Genomic DNA, 24,911 nt, shown 5'->3' with positions numbered 1-24,911 from the left:
AAGAGTCTTCAGAGTGTAGAGAGGGCTCACCAATCACACACCATCCTTGTCAACAATGCCTAAATAAAGGCTATAGACATTCGTCCCGAGCAGGGCATGGCTCCAGCAGCAGGGACAACTCAGTCTGGTGTCTTGGGGCTATTCATGAGACACTATTGAAATCTGTCTCTTCCTCTCCTAGAATAACACTGGCCACAGTGAAGCTACTGGGGGTCCCCTGGCAGTCTAGAAAAGAAAGGTAAAATGACTAGAGATGAAGTCCCATTTACCTTTCTCCACAAGGCTCTGGGAAACGAGCGGCTCCTTTTTTTTTTTTTTTTTTTTTTTACAATTCTGGAAGTCTCCAAGGATGAGTAACAAGTCAGTCATGCTCCATCATGACTCCATGCTTGAAGAAGTTCCAGCCCTCTCTACTCTCTTACTTAACCTTGAACCTGGTGGTGAGGCAGTCAAGAAATCTCTGAACCTAAAAGCCTTGCCTACTACATTGACTAGTCTTCAGTGTCAGAACCAGGGTCAGGTCCCACCCCTCTGACTGATTTATCCAAAACTCTTGAGGTGCCTAGAACAAAGGCATAGAAACAAGCCCAGGTGTGAGAGCAGAAATGCTGAAGGAGCTGATCCCTTGGGAGTGGGGTTGTCCAAATGTCTCCACTTGCTACGTATTACACCAGAACCCTCATGGTTCATTCTCAAAACAGTGTCCATGGTTACAAAGTCTACTGTACAAGCCCTTGTGGAACAGTCCAACAGTCCAATAAAGGAAAGGGTTATATATAGCTCCCCACTGCTCTCTCACTCTCAGTACACATCCAGGGGAATCCAGACTCTGTCCACACACATGTTTGTATGTGAATAGTCATAGCAATTTCCTCATAGTATGTCTAAAGTAGAAATGACCAAAATGTTCATCTGGTGATAGGTAAGATAAACAAGGTAACGTTCGGGGCTGGGGATTTAGCTCAGTGGTAGAGCGCTTACCTAGGAAGCGCAAGGCCCTGGGTTCGGTCCCCAGCTCCGAAAAAAAGAACCAAAAAAAAAAAACAAGGTAACGTTCACACAAGAAAATGATTTTCAGGCATGTGAAAGATTCAGAACTGCTCAAGGTCATTCAATTGTGATTAAATATAGAAATATGCCAAGTGAATGACCTAATGTCCCTAAAGACCACACACTTTCTACTTCTATCTATGCAAAATGCCCATAAGGGTTAAATTTAGGGTGAGAAATGAGGTTTGAGGTTACTGAAGGCTTGAACTCAAGGTGTGAGCAGACGAGTAGGTTTGGATGGATTTGATATTTCTTTGGGAAGTCATCAAGGTGTTCTATGAAGGTGTGATGGCACTGAACCACTTGGCCAACCACCTAAAAATCACTGGATGATAAGTCCGAATGGATTGCATGGTGTGTGGATTATGTATCAATAAAGCTGGCATAAGGTATTAGTGGACATTAATGACATGGTTAGTTTACTGAAACAATGGGGGCAGAGGAAAAACACTGGAGATGTGGTCAAGAATACATGGACCCCTCTGTCCCTTCCATCTCTATTTCTCTAGCAACTGGCCTGAGCTCTGTGGAAGAGGAAGAGAAGGATCCAAGGCCAACTGTGGGCTCTTTTCTCCTCTCCCAGTGGAAGATGAGCCCCACAACAGAGCAGTTCTAGACCTTAGGCTTCCTACCACACCCATCCTCTGCTTCCATGACATATTTCCTTTAGGGCAGGGATTCTTAACAAGGTTGAATTTCAAGTCCTTACACTTCACAATGTTTGACATCTGTGGACTCTGTCCTGGAACGGAGGCTGTGCTATGATATTTTGACTTGAGAACAGAGCAGACTGAGCCCATAGCAAGACCACCACTGCCTCCAAGCAGGACCAGAAAGGTTAGGGGTAGGGGTAGGGGTAGGGGTAGGGTTAAGGTTAAGGGATTTGGGTTAGGTTAGGGTTAGGGTTAGAAGGTTAGGGTTAGAAAGTTAGGGCTAGGCTTAGGTTTATGTTAGGGTTAACGTGAGGGTTAGGGTTAGGGTTAGAATTACACAGTGTACAGCTTATCCCTCGGTCAAATACTGAGATGTCTTCCTAATCAGCCAGATACAAGCTCCAGGTGTCTCACCCAGTAAGACCTAAACAACCAGAACTCTGTAACATTAAATTATCTCCTGCCTCTCTGCCTATGCAGAAATCCCACCATGAAGGCAGTATCTTAGAATACCCATACAGTCTCTCTAACTGCCCCTACTGGAGCTGTGCCACTGAGGATCTAATAAAGTTACCCCCCCTTTTGTCTGGGTGATTTCTTTCACAGCCCATGAATCACTGGCCTATCACCCATCTCCCTGAAAGGCCACAATGTCTGGAGACATTCTTTGTTGTCACAGCTTAGGGCTGTGTGGTCCTGTCTTCTGCCTCTCTTCTGGTGTTGTCTGGACACTGCCCACAAACTGGCTCAGGGTGGCCTGGGGTCAGCAGTCTGGGTTTTCCTTTGGGGCATCAGAATGCTGCTGCACGCCAGGCTGGAAGAGGAAAGTAGAATCCAGGGGTCAGGCAGGATGTTGATCTGGTGAATTCCAGAGGGGGTGGAAGAAGAGAGAAGGCCTTCAGGAGTCTTAGTGTGGTGGTTCATTTAGGCAAAGGAAAGGCCTTCCCCGTGGTGATTTTTGATGAAGCAACTCTCTGAAACGATCTCAACTTGGTCGTATTTTTCTATTGAGGGTAGATATAAATGCATACACTTTGTTCAGGATGAACCAGAGTTTATATCATTTGGGGAAAGTCATGAGAATATCAGGAAAGGAAGGCCATTGGCTGAAGGCTGAGGTGATTGAGATGCCCCATTAGCATGGAGAGGGATTCCATGTGCTATGCTATGTCACTGACTGTCAATGGTCATCTTAGTTCAGTGTCATGGAGAACATAGAAGCAGGGAAGGTCCATCCCACTCTTGTTGTCTCTGATCTCTGAGATTTCAGAAGTTGAGGATGTTCTACCTCACCAGTACTTATTCCAGTCTGATGGGACTGTCCACATGCCCCACAGGGAGGCAAGTCAAAGATGTTGCTGGTATCTTGTAGGAAAGGGAATGCCCAACTAAACAAGGCATTCCACAGTGAACAAAGAATTAAACAGGTCAATATTGTCATAGGTCCAGAGTAAAGAAACAGTGCTTTGGGGAAAAGTGACACTAGAGAGTTGGAACACACATGCCTGAGTTTTGCTACACACTGATAGTCAGTTGTCCAGTGATATCACCAACATATACAGTAGTCAAGAGAATACAAGCTTCCATCTCCCAAAATCTAACCAACTCTAGATTTTACCAGGAATCTTAAAGACAGCTTAATCAAATATTCAACAAATAATAGCTAACTTTTTACTTTACAAGGCACACTTCCTCAATTCCCCATGGGGCCAGCATCTCTACAGATGCACATTTCCGTGAAATGTCCTTTCATTTCCTGGCTAATTTCCTCTCACCTTGATTGTCTTCTTGTGAAGTAGAAAGACCATCTGTGACCTTTCTTCACACTGGACCTTAAGGAGTTCCCAGGACAAGAGGCTCACACTCCATCAGAACAAGGTGGCTAAGCTGAGCTCTGAGCTATCTGGTTGGTCAAGCAGTTCTCATGGAGGATGGGGTGAGGAACCAGGTTGGAACACTGTCTACTGCTCAGCATTCAATGGAGATTCCGATTCTGTGACTCAGCCTCCAGGCTATGACTAATATAAAGCCCAGGCTTCTACCTACTTCCTCTTCCTACTCCAGAAACCCTCCACCATTTCTGTCCCCTTCACTCTACTCTCTGTGCTGAGCTGTGGCAAGAACTAAACTTTTTGCAGTTCTGTTGTATGTGCCCAAGTAGATCAAATGATGGGAGAAAGTGAAGCCTTCCTCCTAGGTGCCAGTCCAAGGATCCGGCATCCACTTCATATGTCAGGCCTGATTCCCTACTCTGCAGAAACATACCAGCATGCTTGTGGCTGCCTGGGGAGAGAGAAGGACTGTGTTTTCCAGGGATACCCAGAAACAAAGTCTTCGGCATTCCATGTCACAATGTCCTCTTGGCAGGAACTTCCGAGTTAGCCTCATCTGAAGATTTGTGTCCCCCAGATCTTTGTCTAGGCTACACTGTTTCTAAAGGTTCTTTAAACAGTCTCTCATACCTCTCCTGTGTGTCTTTCTTCTGCTTCCCTACAAAACTTGAGACAGTCTATCTGTCCAAACCTGCCGACAACATTCATACCATGAGCACCACCCCATCTGGTGTCAGTCTGTGTTGACCCAAGGCTGCCTCACTCCCCTCCCCAGTGCTCTGACTTTCATCCCACAAAGATGAGTGGAAGGGCTGACAGGTATGTTGAAAGTTACCTCCTCTGCATGGTTCCCTTCCTTCATAACAGCTATCTATCCCTATCCCCACTAGCCAATGTCCCCAGGAGGAAACAATCCAAGCCCTGCTCGAGAACCATGAAGACAAGGTCTAAGTGCTGCAGATGAGCCTCACCATCCACATGGATGATTGGTGCAGACAAGAACATGATGGACACTGCAACGAGTCAAAGTGAAGTGTGATTGATGCAGAGGGGTGAGAAGAGCTGCTGCCCAGTTGCTGCCCACCAAGAAGGAGGTCAGCTGTTAGAGCAGGCAGAGCAAGGCTGGGGCATGGGAAAATGCCAGAGCATGTAACTGCTGTCAGCCTGCCACCTTTATGTGCCATTTCAGAAGTCGATCCTGGTTCTTCTTTAAACCCATCAGGGACTGGCTTTCTAAGACCTGCCACTGTAAGGAGTCCTAAATACATAAAGTGCTTGCCTTTTAGAGAGTCAGACAACACAGCCTGCTACTGCTGGCAATCATGGGTTGAGAAGACTTTCTCAGCTTGCTCTCTCTGGGAGATGCTAATAGCTTGGGCAAATGGTTACAAAGCACCTTCCAGGTCTCTCTTATAAAATATATTCAGTCTATAGATATAGATATAGATAGATAGATAGATAGATAGATAATAGATAGATTGATAGATAGATGATAAATGATATATAAATAATAGATAGATGATAGATAGATAGATGATAGAGATAGACGATAACTAGATGATTGATAAACATATAAATGGTAGCTAGATATGGATAGCTAAATGATAGATCAATAGATAGCTGATAGATAAAGAGATGATAGAGATAGATAGAAATAGATGATAAATGGATGATAGATAAACAGATAAATAATAGATATAGATAAATAGATAGATGATAGATCAATAGATGATAGATGATAGATAGATAGATAGATGATAGATAGATAGATAGATAGATAGATAGATAGATAGATAGATAGATAGAGGATTAGTGCTCACCTCCATTGTGCTTTACTAAAATCTCCAAAGCAGTCACAGCTGCCAAAAAATCTTACCCAAAACATAACTAGACAGAGGGAAACATGCAAAATATTCTACTTCAAGAATGTCCATCCTGAAGAGTTACACAGAAGCATTCCTAATGTCTTCCCTGACTTTGAACTCCACCTCCTTGGATTTCAAAAATCCAACCATGGAAGACCAAGACACAGCCCGAACCAATGAACCATACCTTAACAACTGCACCTACAATGCTGTTCTCCATGGCAACAAATAATGATAATGCTTTTCTGAGATTCTGAGAAATTGTGGCTAATCTTGAGAAAAAAAAAAAAACCCAAGTGATGTCGGCTTGGAAGCCCTAAAGTCTTGATCCTCAGTGAAAATATCCAAAACCTTACGAAGATTAATTGACATCCTGGTTGTCTGTTTCCCCTTAGTATTCTATGGTTACTGCGACATGAAGAGCACATGATGTAACACATGTGTATAAATCCACATGCACCCCTGGATGTTCCCTCCACTTCAAATAAGCCCGTTAATTATCATTTAGTAAATTCTCTTCCCGGTGAGGGACACCACTTTTAGCTTTTAAATCAGTTATTACCGAGAAAGCCTTTTCTGTCACAGCATCTAACAATCCAGCTCATGGCCTATTAAGGGTTGTTTCAGTTATTTTTGATATTCTGTGGAGAGTGTGAGCTACCCTTCCCTGCCTAAAGGGGAAATTTCCCCTCTTTGAACCTGAAATGCTTTCAAAGAGGAGAGATATTGCCTTTAAAGAGTTATAAAGCTGTCCTGTTCTTAAGAGCTGTGAAGGCTCCTAATGTACTGAAAAGCATTAGCCGCTTACATTTCTGTCTTAATGAGTACCTCGCTCATAGTTGTCCAAAGGTAAATGTCACAACCTTAGGAATTATTTCTCTCAGTGTGGAAGAAAAATCAATCTGTTTTCCACACTGTCCTTTCTGTCTCCATGGAGCCTGCATATGCGTGAGTCTGAGAACATAGAGATCTATTACTGTTCTCAAGGTTAACACAAACCCCGTCCATATTTCTGCTGAAGAATTGATCACTTAAGAGTAGAGGACAATTACAAGCAACATGGTAGAATAGGACATTCCTAGCTCTTATTTACTCCCATAAAAGTAATGGGATAACTATTAAAAATTGAGTCTGAAGTGTTGCCCTCAGACTCATGTGACCCCCAGCTGACGGTGTTGTAGGCCAGGCTGGAGGGAGTGGGTTACGGGGGACTGGGACATGCCCTTTGTCCTAGTTAGGGTTACTATTGCTGTGATGAAACACCATAACCAAAAGCAGGTTAGGGATGAAAATGTTTATGTGGTTTATTCTTCCATATCACTGTTTCTTGTCAAAGGAAGTCAGGACAGGAACTCAAGCAGGGCAGGAACCTGAGGGCAGGAGCTGATGCTGAGGCCATGGAGAGGTACTAACTGGCTTACTCCTTGTGGGATGCTCAGCCTGCTTTCTTACAAAACCCGGACCCACAATGGGCAGAATCCTCCCCACATCAATTACTAATTAAGAAAATGCCTTACAGGATGACCAACAGCCTGATCTTTATGGAGGTCTGTTCTCGATCAAGGCTCCCACCTCTCAGATGACTTTCACTTGTGTTAAGTTGATATGAAACAAGCCAGCACAGCCTTGAGGTTATGGCTACCTCCTCTTCTGAATCTGTTCTCTGCTTCCTGGTCTGGGAGCCACCAGTGCCTCCTGTGTCACTCCTCTTGCTGTGTCTCCACACCATGATGAACTGAGTCCCCTGAGGCAGTGAATAAAATAAACCCTTTGTCCATCAGTACTTAGGTAGACTGTCATTTTGAATAAAGGATTCATTGGGGAAATTATTTCTGTCATGGACTTACAAAGAGACCAACAGGATGGCAGGGGATTTAAAAGGAATGCTTTGGTTTGCTTCTCTGTTGCTACGATAAACACCATGTCCAAAAGCAACTTGAGGAGGAGAAGGTTTATTTGGGTCACAAGTTGGAGTCTACCGTCTAGGAAAACTGAGGCAGGATCCTGAAGGCAGGAATTAAAGTAGAGGCCATGAAGGAACACTATTTACTGGCTTGCTCCCCAGGGCTTGCTCAGCCTGCTTTCTTGTACAACCCAGGGCCACTTGCCTAGGGGTGGCACTGCCTGTCGTAGGCTGGGCACTCCCACATCAGTAATCGGTAAAGAAATTGCTCTGTATCTGATACAGGCATTTTCTCAATTGGGTTCCCTCTTCCAAGACAACTGTGACTTAAGTCCAACTGACAAAAACCCAAACCATCCCAGAGGGTTCTGTCCCATTAGGCAGAGTGGCTGTTCCTTCTTATAGGTCCCAGAGGAAGGGAGAGATTCTCATACAAGTGGTGGATGAGTAGGCCACAACAGGGGCCACAGCCCTTGATTCCTGGTGGTAGGGAGAAACTCTGGAGGTATAGAGGAGGAACACATTAAGTTCAGGTGTACTCATTAAACCAGCAGGGGCCCCCCTCCTGAAGTCTGTTCACCTTGGGAGTCTGGGTGTGGGTCAAGGTTCACAAACATAGTTGTAAGGCTGAAGGGAGAAAGAGGTGTCTTCAGGCGGACATGGCAGCTGCCTCTAAAACCAGCACTTGTGGAGTTAGAACAAGCTGGTGCTCTAGACCAGCAGATTGGTGAGCTCCAGTTCAGCCTGAGATCCTACTTCCTCTGTAAAGTGGAGAGCTGTCAAGGAAGACACTCTGCATGTAGGGGGTACTGAGGGAGTGTACCTATATGCAAACCATTCATCTAAGAAGGAAGGAAGGAGGGAAAGAGGGAGAAAGGGAGGCACAGTAACAAAATGGCACTAATGTTGAGCTGTAGTGCCCTCTTGTCTCCACCACTGGGATGGCAAGAGAGTGGTAGGGAGCCTTGTCTGCTTTGAAGGGACTGGAAGGCAAGCAAGACACAGCTCAAGCAGATCTGCTGTGTCCTGTTCTTTTACCCATTGTGTCTGTCATTCATTTGAAGGTGTCACCCAACATAGAGCCACTCATCTCTAAGCAGGTCCACATCTGCTCAGATCTAGCCACAGGCTGGGTCTACGTTTCACTGTACTGATGTTTGCAAGACTAGTCCACACAGAGTGACCCATCAGATTTTTCCTTGATGTCTCCAGCCTGGGACATGAATAGGGGTAATGAAGACCAGAAGATAGCGCCCTGATCTCCTAACTCTTCTGCATGCTGAAAGTGTGTGTGTGTGTGTGTGTGTGTGTGTGTGTGTGTGTGTGTGTGTGAAGTCTCAAGGCTGGTGATGGGCAGTTCTCAGTCATCTCTTGTCAGCTGAACTTCTCTGCTGAACTTCTCTGGCCCTTTGTCCTAAGGGGTCTCACCTAACTCTAGCAACACGTTCATAGTTAGGATCATCCAAGCCTACCTGTTGGGGGTCTGCATTGGTATTGCCTGCACAGTACCTAGAGGCCAGGGTCTTCCAGCCTGGGTACCTGGCTACATTTCTTTATCTTCTATGGTCATCTGTCACATTTTTCCCTAGGGATTTCATGCAAACAGGACTCCTGTCCTAGGCATGGATACCCTCCTCAGGCCCTTCCCAGCCTGTAACTCTGAACATTTATGTGTGTCACAAGCGGAAAGATGAAGACTCTTGGAAGAATGTAGATGATCATTCTCTTGAAGGTTCTGGAAGCCACAAAGCAGAGTCCCTTGCCCTTTTAACATTTCTCTGGCCATGTCACCAAAGCTGTCTGGGTGACTTGAGGGAATCCAGTAAGTGGGTAAGCCTGTACACACAATGACCAAGCAGACACTTACTTTGAAAAAGATTCTTTATACTTAGTTTGTTGTACGGAAAGGCCCGTATTAACACTACAGTTCAAAAAAGTCAGCTATAAAAGGGGGAAAGGGAAATTCTAGCTAGAGAAAGGATGGCTGATGCCAATGTTTGGCTCACAGTTGCCTGTGATTGTAGACACTGATCTCATTCTCCTATGACATTCTTCCCAGCCTTCAGCCTCTAGATCCTGGGAAAACTTGGCCCCCACCTTTCTTCTTTGCCATCGCATCATACTCGGCCACACATTTGTGCTAAGGGAAGCCTAGTCATCGTGTAACTGGGTGCCAGGCATTAGACACTCCTGACTTCCATCTTTTCTGGGAATCTATGCATGTGGAACCAATGTCTGGGTTGTTTTGCTTCACATCTTAGTACTTGGAGGTTGGCCACGGGCAGTACGTGTCTTCCTTCCCAGTGTGAAGGCTGCCACAGCTACAACCAGGGCCAGGAAGACTCCACCAAAGATGGCTGCAGTGGGATAGACCTCCTGGGAGTTGGCTGGCTTCTCCACATCCGCCACTGCCAAGTCTGAGGAAGAACAGAGAGTGAGATGATAGAATGAGAAAAGACAGAGACAAGGACTAGGGTGACCCTTGTCAGAACTTTCCAATGGGGATGGGAGAAGGGCAAACTGAGGCTACCAGTATTCCAGGTAGCAACTGAGTGTTGGTCTAGAGAGGCTTACTCCCTGTTGTCTTGCCAGTCAGGAGAGTTAGGGAGGGTTTTCGTAGGAACTTGGGCCTGGGCTTTGGGAGAACAACTCTGGGTCTATAGATGAGTGGGAAGGGAGAGAGTCATAGCATTTAAGCCAGTTGGGAAGTGGTGATAAGAGTCCTAGGCCAAAAGAATCCAGCACCTGAGCCACTGTGGTGACTTTAGGTATAAAAGAGGCACCACCTGGCTCCTCACTTTGCCCACTGTTCTTTTCTACATAGCCCCATCCTCATCAGAGGCACCGCACCCAAGTCTGCCATGACCGTGCCTACTTATTTGCTTCCTGCCACATGCCATACAGTAGGCCTTTGGCAAATTAATGAATGAATGGAGAAAGAGTCTGGAACCAAGTGTGGGACAGGGCTACTATTGGGCATGAGGACAGAGAGCTATCACAGATGGTTCCCAAAGGGTGATGGTGCTGGCCAACCTAGAAGTGGTTTGTGACAGCATAACAGATCCACATCTGCCCTGTCACTCTGGCCATTGTATCTCCCTACCTAGGAGATATGTAGGTCTGGCCACAGTCTAGGCCAGAGGTCCTAGGAGTCCTACTGTGGACATTTACTTCTAGTCAATACCCAAAGCAAAACAACACAACAGAAATCATACCTAACACCTGTTCTAGGTGGGAAACAAAATGACCCATTCAGTGCCAGAACCCCCAACCTCCAGCAGTTAAAACCAATCCGTGCTGCCTGCAGCTCCACATCCCACCCAGTTGGTTAATTCAAAACACCTGTCACCATCGTAGTGAGGCGTAATAATACCATTAACTACATTAACAACAAAAACTATCGAACATTCATCATACATCTAGTAACTTGCACCAGAGAAGGACCAACGCAGTTCAACAAACATTGCTTTAACAAGCCCTCATAGTCCTTAGAGACATTAACCCTTTCACCTTATAGCTAAAGATTCTGGGAATACAGATTTCAGAGAATCAAGCCTTCCAGGTCACAAATCATTTGCCTACCACTGACATGTGACCTTAAGTCTTGGGGGAAGGCAGCAACCAGCCTAATTCATCAACACGTGTGCAGTTTAGGTTGGCCCATAGCACAGACAAAAACATCCCAAATCCCACCTCCCCAGAATCATGGGCCCTAGGGGAATGTAGGATGTGAGGGTAACCACCTACCGAGACTCCTCTTTTCTTTGCTGGGAGATTGCAACTGGATGGGTCCCAGAACAACATCCACCTTTTCTTGGTAGGAGCCTACATCCCTCTTGGACCTTACTACACATCCTCTGTAGCACCGTGAGGAGACATCGTATGCTCGACAAACCACCAGTTTACACTGTAGGTACACTGAGGGGAAGCGGTTCAGGAAGTGGAAAGAACTGAATTTAAAGCGGGTGATGCGTGGTGAGGGCGAGGAGTAAGATTGGTAAGTTTCATCTCGTATGCATCTGGAAGTAAGGAGAGGAATGTGTTAGCTTGTGGAAGCATGGACTCACCTTAATCCCCCTGCACTCCCCAGTCATGCTGGCTGCCTGGGCCTCCAGTGCCTCCACACACTCATTGTGCGGTGTGCACATAAGTCCCAGCAGCTCTTGTATCTCACCAGCATGTTTACAGAGCAAATCACCTGCCATGAGATTGAGTTCAGTGGGCCAGAGTAACAAGGAAGTAGAGAAGGCTGCTCAAGTTTGGAATCCAAGAGCAGACAGGAAAGAAGATGGCCTCTTCTTCCCTTTCCTTGCTACTAGGCCTTGAAAGGTGACATTCAGATACATGCTGAACATTTTCTGTGTTTCCTGTGCCCTGTCGCCTAGGGTCTCTCTGCTCAGCCCCTAACCAGCCCTGCCCCTATGCAACTATAGCTCCATGATGCTGAATTCTCTCTAAGACCCTACTCTAGTATCCAGCGCTTTCTCTTCCCTCAGGAACCTGCTGGTAATAGAAGAAAACCATCCAGCCAATCTACTTCAGGAATTCCACTGAGAAGCAGAAGAGGCTGTCTCCAGGGATCAAACCATGTGAGACTTTCAATATGGAGGCTGAAGGGATGTGCTGAAAGAGAAACAAGAGGAATGGGCCTGGTACTCCGAGATAGGAATGCTTCATAGGTGGACTGTCCCGGGGCAGCCTGACTCTCCCAGAGGTTCCATGTCAACTTTCCTTCTTCCTTCTCCCTCCAGAGGTTCCTTCCTGTTTCTACCTTCAACTTAACTGTCTGGAAATACCCAGGCTCCTTTTCTTTACTACAGCCCTATTAGCATGCCAAGTGTAAGGATACCTGTAGGTTTGTTCAGAGCTGGGGCCTTTGAAAGATCTAGAGTGGGAGGAGAGGTGGAGGTGAGGGTGAGGGGGTTCTGCAATGACCAGAACTTCGTAGTACAGGCCTACCAGGAACTTTATTCTCTACGTAGATGGTGCAATTGAGGACCAGCTATGACTAGTGAGTCCCTATGCTCCAGGCTCAGTTGGTATTACAGATGGCATGGCCACAAATATGGCAAGACGTCACCAGAGTCAAGAAAGAACCTTTGGCAGAGAAGAACTAATCACTCACTGGTTTGTTTCTACTTCAGTCATTGCATTTCCATTCAGAAACCACTCAGTTACTACTTAAGGCAAGAGGGGTCTAGGTAAGTTTTCTCCTGTGTTTGTTGCTTCCAATGGGGCAGACTCAAATAGGACCAACTACGCAGAATGCACAAGATGATTCTCAGTCTCTGTTTACTGAACTGATACTCATATTCAAATAGTTCCCAGGAAGTGAGGCTGTCTTCTTTGGTGTCTCAGGTCAGCATGAAATGTAAGCCTACTGCCATAATTATTATCAACAGTCCCATGGGAGGCAAGGGCCATACTAGAAGCCAAGAAGTACCATGCCCTCCAGCAGAGATTACACAGTGGGGACTGAGCTTGTGCACCCAACATGTCAGGCTTCCTCCAAGAGTGCAGGAGCATCATACCACCCCAAAGAGCCTAATCCAGGGAGGGTAGAGCCAAGGAGATTAGTGCAGTCAACCTGGTCTCCAGTGATTCAACCTCAACGTGCCCTGAGCCACAACTGAGAATTTGCATTCTTAATGGATGGAGGATGTAGGGACCATGCACACCTTTGCTATGGTAACCCTCTAGGCCTCCTTCTGAGAATCTTGTGATCTCAGTGCCCATTATTCTTTCTCATGTAACCTTCCCAGCATCTGATTCTTGCCACTATCTCCAGTTAACTTGGGGTGCAGAAACTGACCAAGAGATTTATGTATTTTAATTTGGGTCTGCTTTCAAATTGGTCATTTCCCCATGACATGCTTTTAACCCTAAGACTAAACTTTGATGACTGGAGATGTAACCCCAGTTTATAGTCGACTAGCTGAATGACCATTGATAAGTTGTTCCTCTCTTCCCACATGTTAACAGGGGATGGTGCCTAGTTACCCGTCCCCTTAATCAGAAATGTGACCTCAGGAACAGTGTGAGAGCTCCTCAAAGGCAAAAGCCATGGGTCGGAAACTAAGTCTGAATCTGTTGGAAGTTCAGTTAGCCAAAAATCTTCATTCCCTGAGCTTTTTGGCTACTCATGTGTGAGTTATAAAGCAACCATTTTCATCTATCTCATACAGAATTCCTTACCCACTCCTGATGAGATCATATGTCAAAGACGAGAAGCCATTGGGATGTGGCGAAGCCACACAGGTGTCCACAAACAGAGCCAAAGAGGTATCCGAATGGAGGACTTCGGCCTGAAGATACAAATTCTGGTCCAGATCCACATAATATGGGCTGCTGGTCACTGGATACAAGAAGGAGGAGGATGTGTAAAAGGAAATATTCACGTCAAAATTGCCATACTGGACTTCCTGGATCTCAACTGTGTTGTTGGTGATGTACATGGTGTTGACCCAGGTGTTCTGAAGCATCTTGCAGCTGACATGGATGTGGAGATCCTTTCTCCTCTCGATGATGCCATTTGAAACAGCCGCTTTGAGGAAGTTGGAGTAGTTGATGGTCTCGTTGTCAGCCTAACAGGTGAAAGCAGAATGGGTCAGCAAGGATGCGGGTTAGAGAGAGAGGGAGATGACTCCGCCAGACTCCTGTAGAATCATACAGAGAAGGCGCCTGTCTGCGTTGTGCTTACTATTACCTATGATGGATGTCAGCCTAACCAGCAAACTCTCACCCACTCTCCCACATCCTCTGGCACATGGCGGTAGAGGCCAGGATAATCTGCACTTGCTCTTGCTTGGGGCAGAATGAGTGTCTGGACAGCCCCTGACCTGCAGTGTATCTGACCAAACTCAGACTCCATGGTTCAGGACTCAGAGAAGGATATTCTGAGCTTATTCTTTCTCAACATTCTGGGGTGATACTTATGAGAAGGGCCTGGTAATACCAGCATAGAATGCTTTCTATTTGGACTGAGTAAAGACTTCCTCAGTGTGGTGATTGGCACGGTGGAACTTGCAAGCCATGGGATTTGCAGTTATAACTGAAGAAGGTCTTGGCCCACGGGGTTGAGGCTTCCCTGCAGAGCCTCAGATGAACATCTGAAGGAAGTTATAGCAACCCTGGGGCCATTCTTGCCTTATGTCATTGTACTATGGGATCATTCACCACTCTGACTTCCACTGGGCAGCAAACTCATAAGGAGGCTAGTGTCTTGTGCCATTTACTGTTTCTGCCATCTTCTGAGAGCTGCCTTGATGATAGCCTTATAATTGGGTCCTGTGAGCATATGAAGGAAAGGGTGGTGCCTTAAAATATTTCTTTTTTCTTGGAATAATAACAGCATCAGTAGCATCTGTAGGTATCTGTGAAGAAGTTGAAATGAATGAAGGGAGCATCCTGGAAGAACTGTGATAAACAGAGGGTGTGACAGGGAGGTAACAGTGCAATAGCTAAGAGAACATAAACAGTGACTCCTGGAAGCACCATGTCGGGAGTGTCTGGCTCCAGTGATGTAAGCATAACTACACCATCACTAGGCTGTGGGCTGGGGGGCTCCTCACAGCCTGAGTGCTGTCATAAACTTCTCCCACTCCCTCATGCTTAGAACCCTGTATGCTGTAAGGGCAGAATAATAGCAGGGGGACATGGACACCATCCAGAAATTAAAACAATTGTACTCTTTACAGTAAAAAAAAAAGAAGATATGGCAGGGCAGGACAGAGCAGAGACAGACAGACAAACAGAGGAGAGAGAGGGACAGACAGAAACAGAGAGAGACAGAGAGAAAGTCAGAGATAGGCAGAGAGACAGAGAGACAGTTAGAGACAGAAATAGGCAGAAAGACATGGAGACAGGCAGAAAGACAGAAAAATACAGAGAGAGATAGAGAGAGAACACAGAGATAGAGAAAAAGAGTTAGCATTTTCCTATAGTCATATCAACTATGAATGGCAAAACTGTGTTCTATTTGGCTCAGACCTGGACAAGGTCCCCTGTGTTGCCAGCACTCACACATCTTACATATAATTATTTTTCAGGATAGAGAGCCTTCTACTTGTCTATTGTTGAGACTCTACTCCACACGTGTGCCTTCCAAAAATCTAAACATAAGACAAGATCTTTTGGGGTAAGCTCTTTGACCCTTCCCTTATCTTCTCTACCCGATCTTTGTCTCCACAGACTGACTAGGGTCTAGAGTATGACCAGCCTGATTGACAAAGGGCATCAAACCTGCACTCCAGACCCAGGCCTGGAGATGAACCAGCAGACAGACAGATCTCTTCTTTTCCAACGTTCCCTGGGGAAGCACACTATATTTCTCCCATAAATTCTTCAAAGCCTTTAAACATTTGTATTCTAGAACCAATGGTGTTACAAACCACATAGGTCTTTCAAACTATATTTAACATGAGCATATTCATGAAGTCCATATACGTCTCTCTGTGACAGAGCTCAGTTCTGAATCTTCTCTAAACAAGAAGCAAAGAGTGCAAAGTTATTTCTTGATTGGAAGGAGCCATTGTGATTCTAGATTAAAATTCTTGCTTAGGAGACCCCGTGAGAGAGAGACCCAACCGCCTGGTGAGGTGGGCACTCCTGAGGCTGCAGAACGGAAGAGACCACCAACACTGCCCACCCCTGCCCACATCCCTGGCCCAAGAGGAAACTGTATAAGGCCTCTGGGTTCCCGTAGAGAAGGGCCCAGGAGCGGCAGGACCCCTGCCTGAGACACCGCCGGAACATGAAGGAAACAGACCGGATAAACAGTTCTCTGCACCCAAATCCCGTGGGAGCGAGAGCTAAACCTTCAGAGAGGCAGACAAGCCTGGGAAACCAGAAGAGACTGTTCTCTGTACATACATCTCAGACGCCAGAGGAAAACACCAAAGGCCATCTGGAACCCTGGTGCACTGAAGCTCCCGGAAGGGGCGACACAGGTCTTCCTGGTTGCTGCCGGTGCAGAGATTCCGTGGGCAGCACCCCAAGAGCGAACTTGAGCCTCGGGACCACAGGTAAGACCAACTTGTCTGCTGCAAGAAAGCTGCCTGGTGAAATCGGGACACACAGAGGCAGAATTCCTCTAGGACCGGGCATGTCCTGTGTTTAACGGAAGTCCCACACCCGCGGATCCCGGCCCGCAGCAGCTCTCTGCTCCCACACCCCGTGGGAAAGAGACCTCACCGCCTGGTCAGGTGTGCACTCCTGAGGCTGCAGAGCGGAAGAGACCACCAACACTGCCCACCCCTGCCCACATCCCTGGTCCAAGAGGAAACTGTATAAGGCCTCTGGGCTCCCGTGGGGGAGGGCCCAGGAGCGGCAGGACCTCTGCCTGAGACACCGCCGGAACCTGAAGGAAACAAACCGGATAAACAGTTCTCTGCACCCAAATCCCGTGGGAGGGAGAGCTAAACCTTCAGAGAGGCAGACAAGCCTGGGAAACCAGAAGAGACTGCTCTCTGCACACACATCTCGGACGCCAGAGGAAAACACCAAAGGCCATCTGGAACCCTGGTGCACTGAAGCTCCTGGAAGGGGCGACACAGGTCCTCCTGGTTGCTGCCGCTGCAGAGAGTCCGTGGGCAGCACCCCACGAGCGAACTTGAGCCTCGGGACCACAGGTAAGACCAACTTTTCTGCTGCAAGAAAGCTGCCTGGTGAACTCAAGACAAAGGCCCACAGGAACAGCTGAAGACCTGTAGAGAGGAAAAAGTACACGCCCGAAAGCAGAACACTCTGTCCCCATAACTGACTGAAAGAGAGGAAAACAGGTCTACAGCACTCCTGACACACAGGCTTATAGGACAGTCTAGCCACTGTCAGAAATAGCAGAACAAAGTAACACTAGAGATAATCTGATGGCGAGAGGCAAGCGCAGGAACCCAAGCAACAGAAACCAAGACTACATGGCATCATCGGAGCCCAATTCTCCCACCAAAACAAACATGGAATATCCAAACACACCAGAAAAGCAAGATCTAGTTTCAAAATCATATTTGATCATGATGCTGGAGGACTTCAAGAAAGACGTGAAGAACTCCCTTAGGGAAATAAAGGAAAACATTAATAAACAAGTAGAAGCCTACAGAGAGGAATCGCAAAAATCCCTGAAAGAATCACAAAAATCCCTGAAAGAATTACAGGAAAACACAATCAAACAGCTGAAGGAATTAAAAATGGAAATAGAAGCAATCAAGAAAGAACACATGGAAACAACCCTGGATATAGAAAACCAAAAGAAGAGACAAGGAGCTGTAGATACAAGCTTCACGAACAGAATACAAGAGATGGAAGAGAAAATCTCAGGAGCAGAAGATTCCATAGAAATCATTGACTCAACTGTCAAAGATAATGTAAAGCAGAAAAAGGTACTTGTCCAAAACATACAGGAAATCCAGGACTCAATGAGAAGATCAAACCTAAGGATAATAGGTATAGAAGAGAGTGAAGACTCCCAGCTCAAAGGACCAGTAAATATCTTCAACAAAATCATAGAAGAAAACTTCCCTAACCTAAAAAAAGAGATACCCATAGGCATACAAGAAGCCTACAGAACTCCAAATAGATTGGACCAGAAAAGAAACACCTCCCGTCACATAATAGTCAAAACACCAAATGCACAAAATAAAGAAAGAATATTAAAAGCAGTAAGGGAAAAAGGTCAAGTAACATATAAAGGCAGACCTATCAGAATCACACCAGACTTCTCGCCAGAAACTATGAAGGCCAGAAGATCCTGGACTGATGTCATACAGACCCTAAGAGAACACAAATGCCAGCCCAGGTTACTGTATCCTGCAAAACTCTCAATTAACATAGATGGAGAAACCAAGATATTCCATGACAAAACCAAATTTACACAATATCTTTCTACAAATCCAACACTACAAAGGATAATAAATGGTAAAGCCCAACATAAGGAGGCAAGCTATACCCTAGAAGAAGCAAGAAACTAATCGTCTTGGCAACAAAACAAAGAGAATGAAAGCACACAAACATAACCTCACATCCAAATATGAATATAACGGGAAGCAATAATCACTATTCCTTAATATCTCTCAATATCAATGGCCTCAACTCCCCAATAAAAAGACATAGATTAACAAACTGGATACGCAACGAGGACCCTGCATTCTGCTGCCTACAGGAAACACACCTCAGAGACAAAGACAGACATTACCTCAGAGTGAAAGGCTGGAAAACAACTTTCCAAGCAAATGGTCAGAAGAAGCAAGCTGGAGTAGCCATTCTAATATCAAATAAAATCAATTTTCAACTAAAAGTCATCAAAAAAGATAAGGAAGGACACTTCATATTCATCAAAGGAAAAATCCACCAAGATGAAGTCTCAATCCTAAATATCTATGCCCCAAATACAAGGGCACCTACATATGTAAAAGAAACCTTACTAAAGCTCAAAACACACATTGCACCTCACACAATAATAGTGGGAGATTTCAACACCCCACTCTCATCAATGGACAGATCATGGAAACAGAAATTAAACAGAGATGTAGACAGACTTAGAGAAGTCATGAGCCAAATGGACTTAACGGATATTTATAGAACATTCTATCCTAAAGCAAAAGGATATACCTTCTTCTCAGCTCCTCATGGTACTTTCTCCAAAATTGACCATATAATTGGTCAAAAACGGGCCTCAACAGGTACAGAAAGATAGAAATAATCCCATGCGTGCTATCGGACCACCACGGCCTAAAACTGGTCTTCAATAACAATCAAGGAAGAATGCCCACATATACTTGGAAATTGAACAATGCTCTACTCAATGATAACCTGGTCAAGGAAGAAATAAAGAAAGAAATTAAAAACTTTTTAGAATTTAATGAAAATGAAGGTACAACATACCCAAACTTATGGGACACAATGAAAGCTGTGCTAAGAGGAAAACTCATAGCGCTGAGTGCCTGCAGAAAGAAACAGGAAAGAGCATATGTCAGCAGCTTGACAGCACACCTAAAAGCTCTAGAACAAAAAGAAGCAAATACACCCAGGAGGAGTAGAAGGAAGGAAATAATCAAACTCAGAGCTGAAATCAACCAAGTAGAAACAAAAAGGACCATAGAAAGAATCAACAGAACCAAAAGTTGGTTCTTTGAGAAAATCAACAAGATAGATAAACCCTTAGCCAGACTAACGAGAGGACACAGAGAGTGTGTCCAAATTAACAAAATCAGAAATGAAAAGGGAGACATAACAACAGATTCAGAGGAAATTCAAAAAATCATCAGATCTTACTATAAAAACCTATATTCAACAAAACTTGAAAATCTTCAGGAAATGGACAATTTCCTAGACAGATACCAGGTATCAAAGTTAAATCAGGAACAGATAAACCAGTTAAACAACCCCATAACTCCTAAGGAAATAGAAGCAGTCATTAAAGGTCTCCCAACCAAAAAGAGCCCAGGTCCAGACGGGTTTAGTGCAGAATTCTATCAAACCTTCATAGAAGACCTCATACCAATATTATCCAAACGATTCCACAAAATTGAAACAGATGGATCACTACCGAATACCTTCTACGAAGCCACAATTACTCTTATACCTAAACCACACAAAGACACAACAAAGAAAGAGAACTTCAGACCAATTTCCCTTATGAATATCGACGCAAAAATACTCAACAAAAGTCTGGCAAACCGAATCCAAGAGCACATCAAAACAATCATCCACCATGATCAAGTAGTCTTCATCCCAGGCATGCAGGGATGGTTTAATATACGGAAAACCATCAACGTGATCCATTATATAAACAAACTGAAAGAACAAAACCACATGATCATTTCATTAGACGCTGAGAAAGCATTTGACAAAATTCAACACCCCTTCATGATAAAAGTCCTGGAAAGAATAGGAATTCAAGGCCCATACCTGAACATAGTAAAAGCCATATACAGCAAACCAGTTGCTAACATTAAACTAAATGGAGAGAAACTTGAAGCAATCCCACTAAAATCAGGGACTAGACAAGGCTGCCCACTCTCTCCCTACTTATTCAATATAGTTCTTGAAGTTCTAGCCAGAGCAATCAGACAACAAAAGGAGGTCAAGGGGATACAGATCGGAAAAGAAGAAGTCAAAATATCACTATTTGCAGATGATATGATAGTATATTTAAATGATCCCAAAAGTTCCACCAGAGAACTACTAAAGCTGATAGACAACTTCAGCAAAGTGGCTGGGTATAAAATTAACTCAAATAAATCAGTTGCCTTCCTCTATACAAAAGAGAAACAAGCCGAGAAAGAAATTAGGGAAACGACACCCTTCATAATAGACCCAAATAATATAAAGTACCTCGGTGTGACTTTAACAAAGCAAGTAAAAGATCTGTACAATAAGAACTTCAAGACAATGAAGAAGGAAATTGAAGAAGACCTCAGAAGATGGAAAGATCTCCCATGCTCATGGATTGGCAGGATTAATATAGTAAAAATGGCCATTTTACCAAAAGTGATCTACAGATTCAATGCAATCCCCATCAAAATACCAATCCAATTCTTCAAAGAGTTAGACAGAACAATTTGCAAATTCATCTGCAATAACAAAAAACCCAGGATAGCTAAAGCTATCCTCAACAATAAAAGGACTTCAGGGGGAATCACCATCCCTGAACTCAAGCAGTATTACAGAGCAATAGTGATAAAAACTGCATGGTATTGGTACAGAGACAGACAGATAGACCAATGGAATAGAATTGAAGACCCAGAAATGAACCCACACACCTATGGTCACTTGATTTTTGACAAAGGAGCCAAAACCATCAAATGGAAAAAAGATAGCATTTTCAGCAAATGGTGCTGGTTCAACTGGAGGTCAACATGTAGAATAATGCAGATCGATCCATGCTTATCACCCTGTACAAAGCTTAAGTCCAAGTGGAACAAGGACCTCCACATCAAACCAGACACACTCAAACTAATAGAAGAAAAACTAGGGAAGCATCTGGAGCACATGGGCACTGGAAAAAATTTCCTGAACAAAACACCAATGGCTTACGCTCTAAGATCAAGAATCGACAAATGGGATCTCATAAAACTGCAAAGCTTCTGTAAGGCAAAGGACACTGTGGTTAGGACAAAACAGCAACCAACAGATTGGGAAAAGATCTTTACCAATCCTACAACAGATAGAGCCCTTATATCCAAAATATACAAAGAACTCAAGAAGTTAGACCGCAGGGAAACAAATAGCCCTATTAAAAATGGGGTTCAGAGCTAAACAAAGAATTCACAGCTGAGGAATGCCGAATGGCTGAGAAACACCTAAAGAAATGTTCAACATTTTTAGTCATAAGGGAAATGCAAATCAAAACAACCCTGAGATTTCACCTCACACCAGTGAGAATGGCTAAGATCAAAAACTCAGGGGACAACAGATGCTGGCGAGGATGTGGAGAAAGAGGAACACTCCTCCATTGTTGGTGGGATTGCAAACTGGTACAACCATTCTGGAAATCATTCTGGAGGATCCTCAGAAAATTGGACATTGAACTGCCTGAGGATCCAGCTATACCTCTCTTGGGCATATACCCAAAAGATGCCCCAACATATAAAAAAGACACGTGCTCCACTATGTTCATTGCAGCCTTATTTATAATAGCCAGAAGCTGGAAAGAACCCAGATGCCCTTCAACAGAGGAATGGATACAGAAAATGTGGTACATCTACACAATGGAATATTACTCAGCTATCAAAAACAACGACTTTATGAAATTCGTAGGCAAATGGTTGGAACTGGAAAATATCATCCTGAGTGAGCTATCCCAATCACAGAAAGACATACATGGTATGCACTCATTGATAAGTGGCTATTACCCCAAATACTTGAATTACCCTAGATGCCTAGAACAAATGAAACTCAAGACGGATGATCAAAATGTGAATGCTTCACTCCTTCTTTAAAAGGGGAACAAGAATACCCTTGGCAGGGAAGAGAGAGGCAAAGATTAAAACAGAGACTGAAGGAACACCCATTCAGAGCCTGCCCCACATGTGGCCCATACATATACAGCCACCCAATTAGACAAGATGGATGAAGCAAAGAAGTGCAGACCGGCAGGAGCCGGATGTAGATCGCTCCTGAGAGACACAGCCAGAATACAGCAAATACAGAGGCAAATGCCAGCAGCAAACCACTGAACTGAGAATAGGACCCCCGTTGAAGGAATCAGAGAAAGAACTGGAAGAGCTTGAAGGGGCTCGAGACCCCATATGTACAATAATGCCAAGCAACCAGAGCTTCCAGGGACTAAGCCACTACCTAAAGACTATACATGGACTGACCCTGGATTCTGACCTCATAGGTAGCAATGAATATCCTAGTAAGAGCACCAGTGGAAGGGGACGCCCTGGGTCCTGCTAAGACTGAACCCCCAGTGAACTAGACTGGTGGGAGGAGGGCGGCAATGGGGGGAGGGTTGGGAGGGGAACACCCATAAGGAAGGGGAGGGGGGAGGGGGATGTTTGCCCGGATACCGGGAAAGGGAATAACACTCGAAATGTATATAAGAAATACTCAAGTTAATAAAAAAAAATAAAATGTAAAAAAAAATGTTACTACTTCACTTTTTATAATAGGCAGACACCAAAGCCAATTTATATACAACCAAAACTTACATTCTAAACTGCAGCAATGAGAAGTAAAGAATCAGCTGTCTCTAAAGATAAAGGTAAATGTCACAAGGATAATGCTGAGAGAAAGAAGCCAGACCAAAGGATGCAGGACTGAGACTCACAAGCACACAGTCATGCTGTTGTATCTCTCCCCACCTATCACCATAAAAAAAAATTCTTGCTTAGGCATCTGCCCAGATAGAAACACAACCAATATGACAGAAAGTCCTATGCATGAGTCTCCTGTCATTCCCAGAGAGACCTGGCATACCTTTCACTGTGAGAAAGCTCATCTATTCTGTGATACCAGCCAAACTATCACCCTTCCACTGTGTGGCAGCCTGGGTAGAGAGTCATGAACAAGCCCTGCTACAGAACACACTGACTCCGTAGTTCCTGCATATGTGTCCTCGGACACATGGCCCAGCTTCTCTCAGTTTTTATCCCCTGTGATTGAGGATAAAGGCTTCCCAAGACTTTTAAATGTAATGCCGAAGTCTCACTTCAGTACCTCGCACACATAATAGTTGTTGATGCTATCATAAAGTCCTGGGCACCAAGGATGGCAGAGACAATTAAAATTAGCCCTGCCTCTGAAGCACTCAGTGTGGTAGGTGATGTGGATGTTCATAAGTGGGGAAACAAGAAGGCAGCAAGTGCTACCCAGTCTCATTCCAGTTAGAAAGGGCAGGGCTGGCACGCTGCAGAGATGCCCTCAATGATCTATGAAGTGCCACCAGCAAGCTCCTGAGGTGTTTAATTCTCTAGGCTGCACATTTGGAAAGAGGAGCAGTAATCACCTTCAGTGGACTGACTCACAAAAAGCTGGAGATAGCATGGTTAACTTACAGAGCGAAATAACACAACTGGCTGTGTGTCAGAGGGATGGGAAGGAATTCTCCTCAGCCTTTCACACAGTGCCTGGTTGATGCACATTCTTTGCTATGAGTAGCTCATCTCACCCACTAAATTTCTCTCCAAAGGAACTCCTGGTTGTTTAGAATCTCACCAAGAGATCTGGGTGACCAGATCCTCACACACAGTCATAGGAATGGCCCAAGGCCCACCTGGTTGACTGAGTGCCCACTTTGTCTCTCAGTGTGTACTGTGCCTGGCATGTGGCAAATGCTTATCATGTGTCTGGTGCATTATAGGCATCTGAACATGTCTGTCCTGTACATACCACCATAGTTAGACACACCACTTTTCCATTGCCCAAGCATCTCCATCCTCCCTTAAAAGTCACACCCTCCAACCTAGAAGCAGGCCACCTATGAAGACATTTTTCCTATGGCACAGCCATTTCCTTTTGCTAAATTCAGTATGAATGGGGCATTTCTATCTAATAGTGATATATATATATATATATATAATTTTGTATAACTCTTCTGTGTCTGGCTTTTTTTCTGAGATTCTTGCCTTGTGGTGTGGTCCTATCCTATTGGTCTACATGGCTTTGGTCAATAGGCCTGGCCTCTCTTAATTCAATCTCTTCAGTTTTAAAGTAGGGATGGCAATACAAGAATACTTGTCAAGAATTTGGGCATAGCCAGACATGGTAGTATAAGTCTTTAATCTCAGGACTCAAGACGCAGAGGTAGTCAGATCTATGTGAGTTCGAAGCCAGTCTGGTCCACACAGCCATCAAGAACTGCATGGAGAAACTTTGTCTCAAAAAAAAAATAACATCTTGGGAGTACAACATGGACTCATCCCAGCATCTTCTATTACCAGGATGACAACAGGACAGTCTATGTTAAAATTGCTAAGTCTCAAGCAAACCAAGATGGTTGACCACTCTACTAGCCATGTCTAACCCATGATAGTCCATGGGTCACACTACACAAAACACTCAGCAGGGTAAATTCTTTTGTAAGCCAATGTGCAGTACTCTAGTGTGAATTTTGTAGATGACAATGTCAAAGCATTGGCCACCCACGTCCTATTGGCCACTCAAGAAA

General features: G+C 44.7%; 1 protein-coding gene across 13 annotated transcripts in view; it reads right to left on the bottom strand.

Annotated features, from left to right (window-relative positions):
- Window positions 1-9,166: 9,166 nt before the first annotated feature.
- LOC147996985 (scavenger receptor cysteine-rich domain-containing protein DMBT1-like) overlaps window positions 9,167-24,911 on the bottom strand; it is a 175,464-nt gene continuing 159,719 nt past the window's right edge. For all 13 annotated transcript variants that reach the window (XM_087607979.1, XM_087608011.1, XM_087607995.1 and 10 more), the window contains 3 exons: window positions 13,499-13,887; window positions 11,051-11,322; window positions 9,167-9,720 (listed from right to left, as the gene is read on the bottom strand). In XM_087607979.1, the coding sequence (XP_087464105.1) occupies window positions 9,554-9,720; window positions 11,051-11,322; window positions 13,499-13,887 (828 nt within the window). In that variant the 3' untranslated portion in view covers window positions 9,167-9,553. The remainder of the gene's footprint in view (window positions 9,721-11,050; window positions 11,323-13,498; window positions 13,888-24,911) is intronic.

This window comes from Rattus norvegicus, chromosome 1 (genome assembly GCF_021556685.1).
Source record: "Rattus norvegicus strain SHRSP/BbbUtx chromosome 1, alternate assembly SHRSP_T2T, whole genome shotgun sequence".
NCBI classification, from domain to species: domain Eukaryota; kingdom Metazoa; phylum Chordata; class Mammalia; order Rodentia; family Muridae; genus Rattus; species Rattus norvegicus.
The sequence above is the reverse complement of the archived record's forward strand: the minus strand, read 5'-3'. Positions and strand labels throughout refer to the sequence as shown.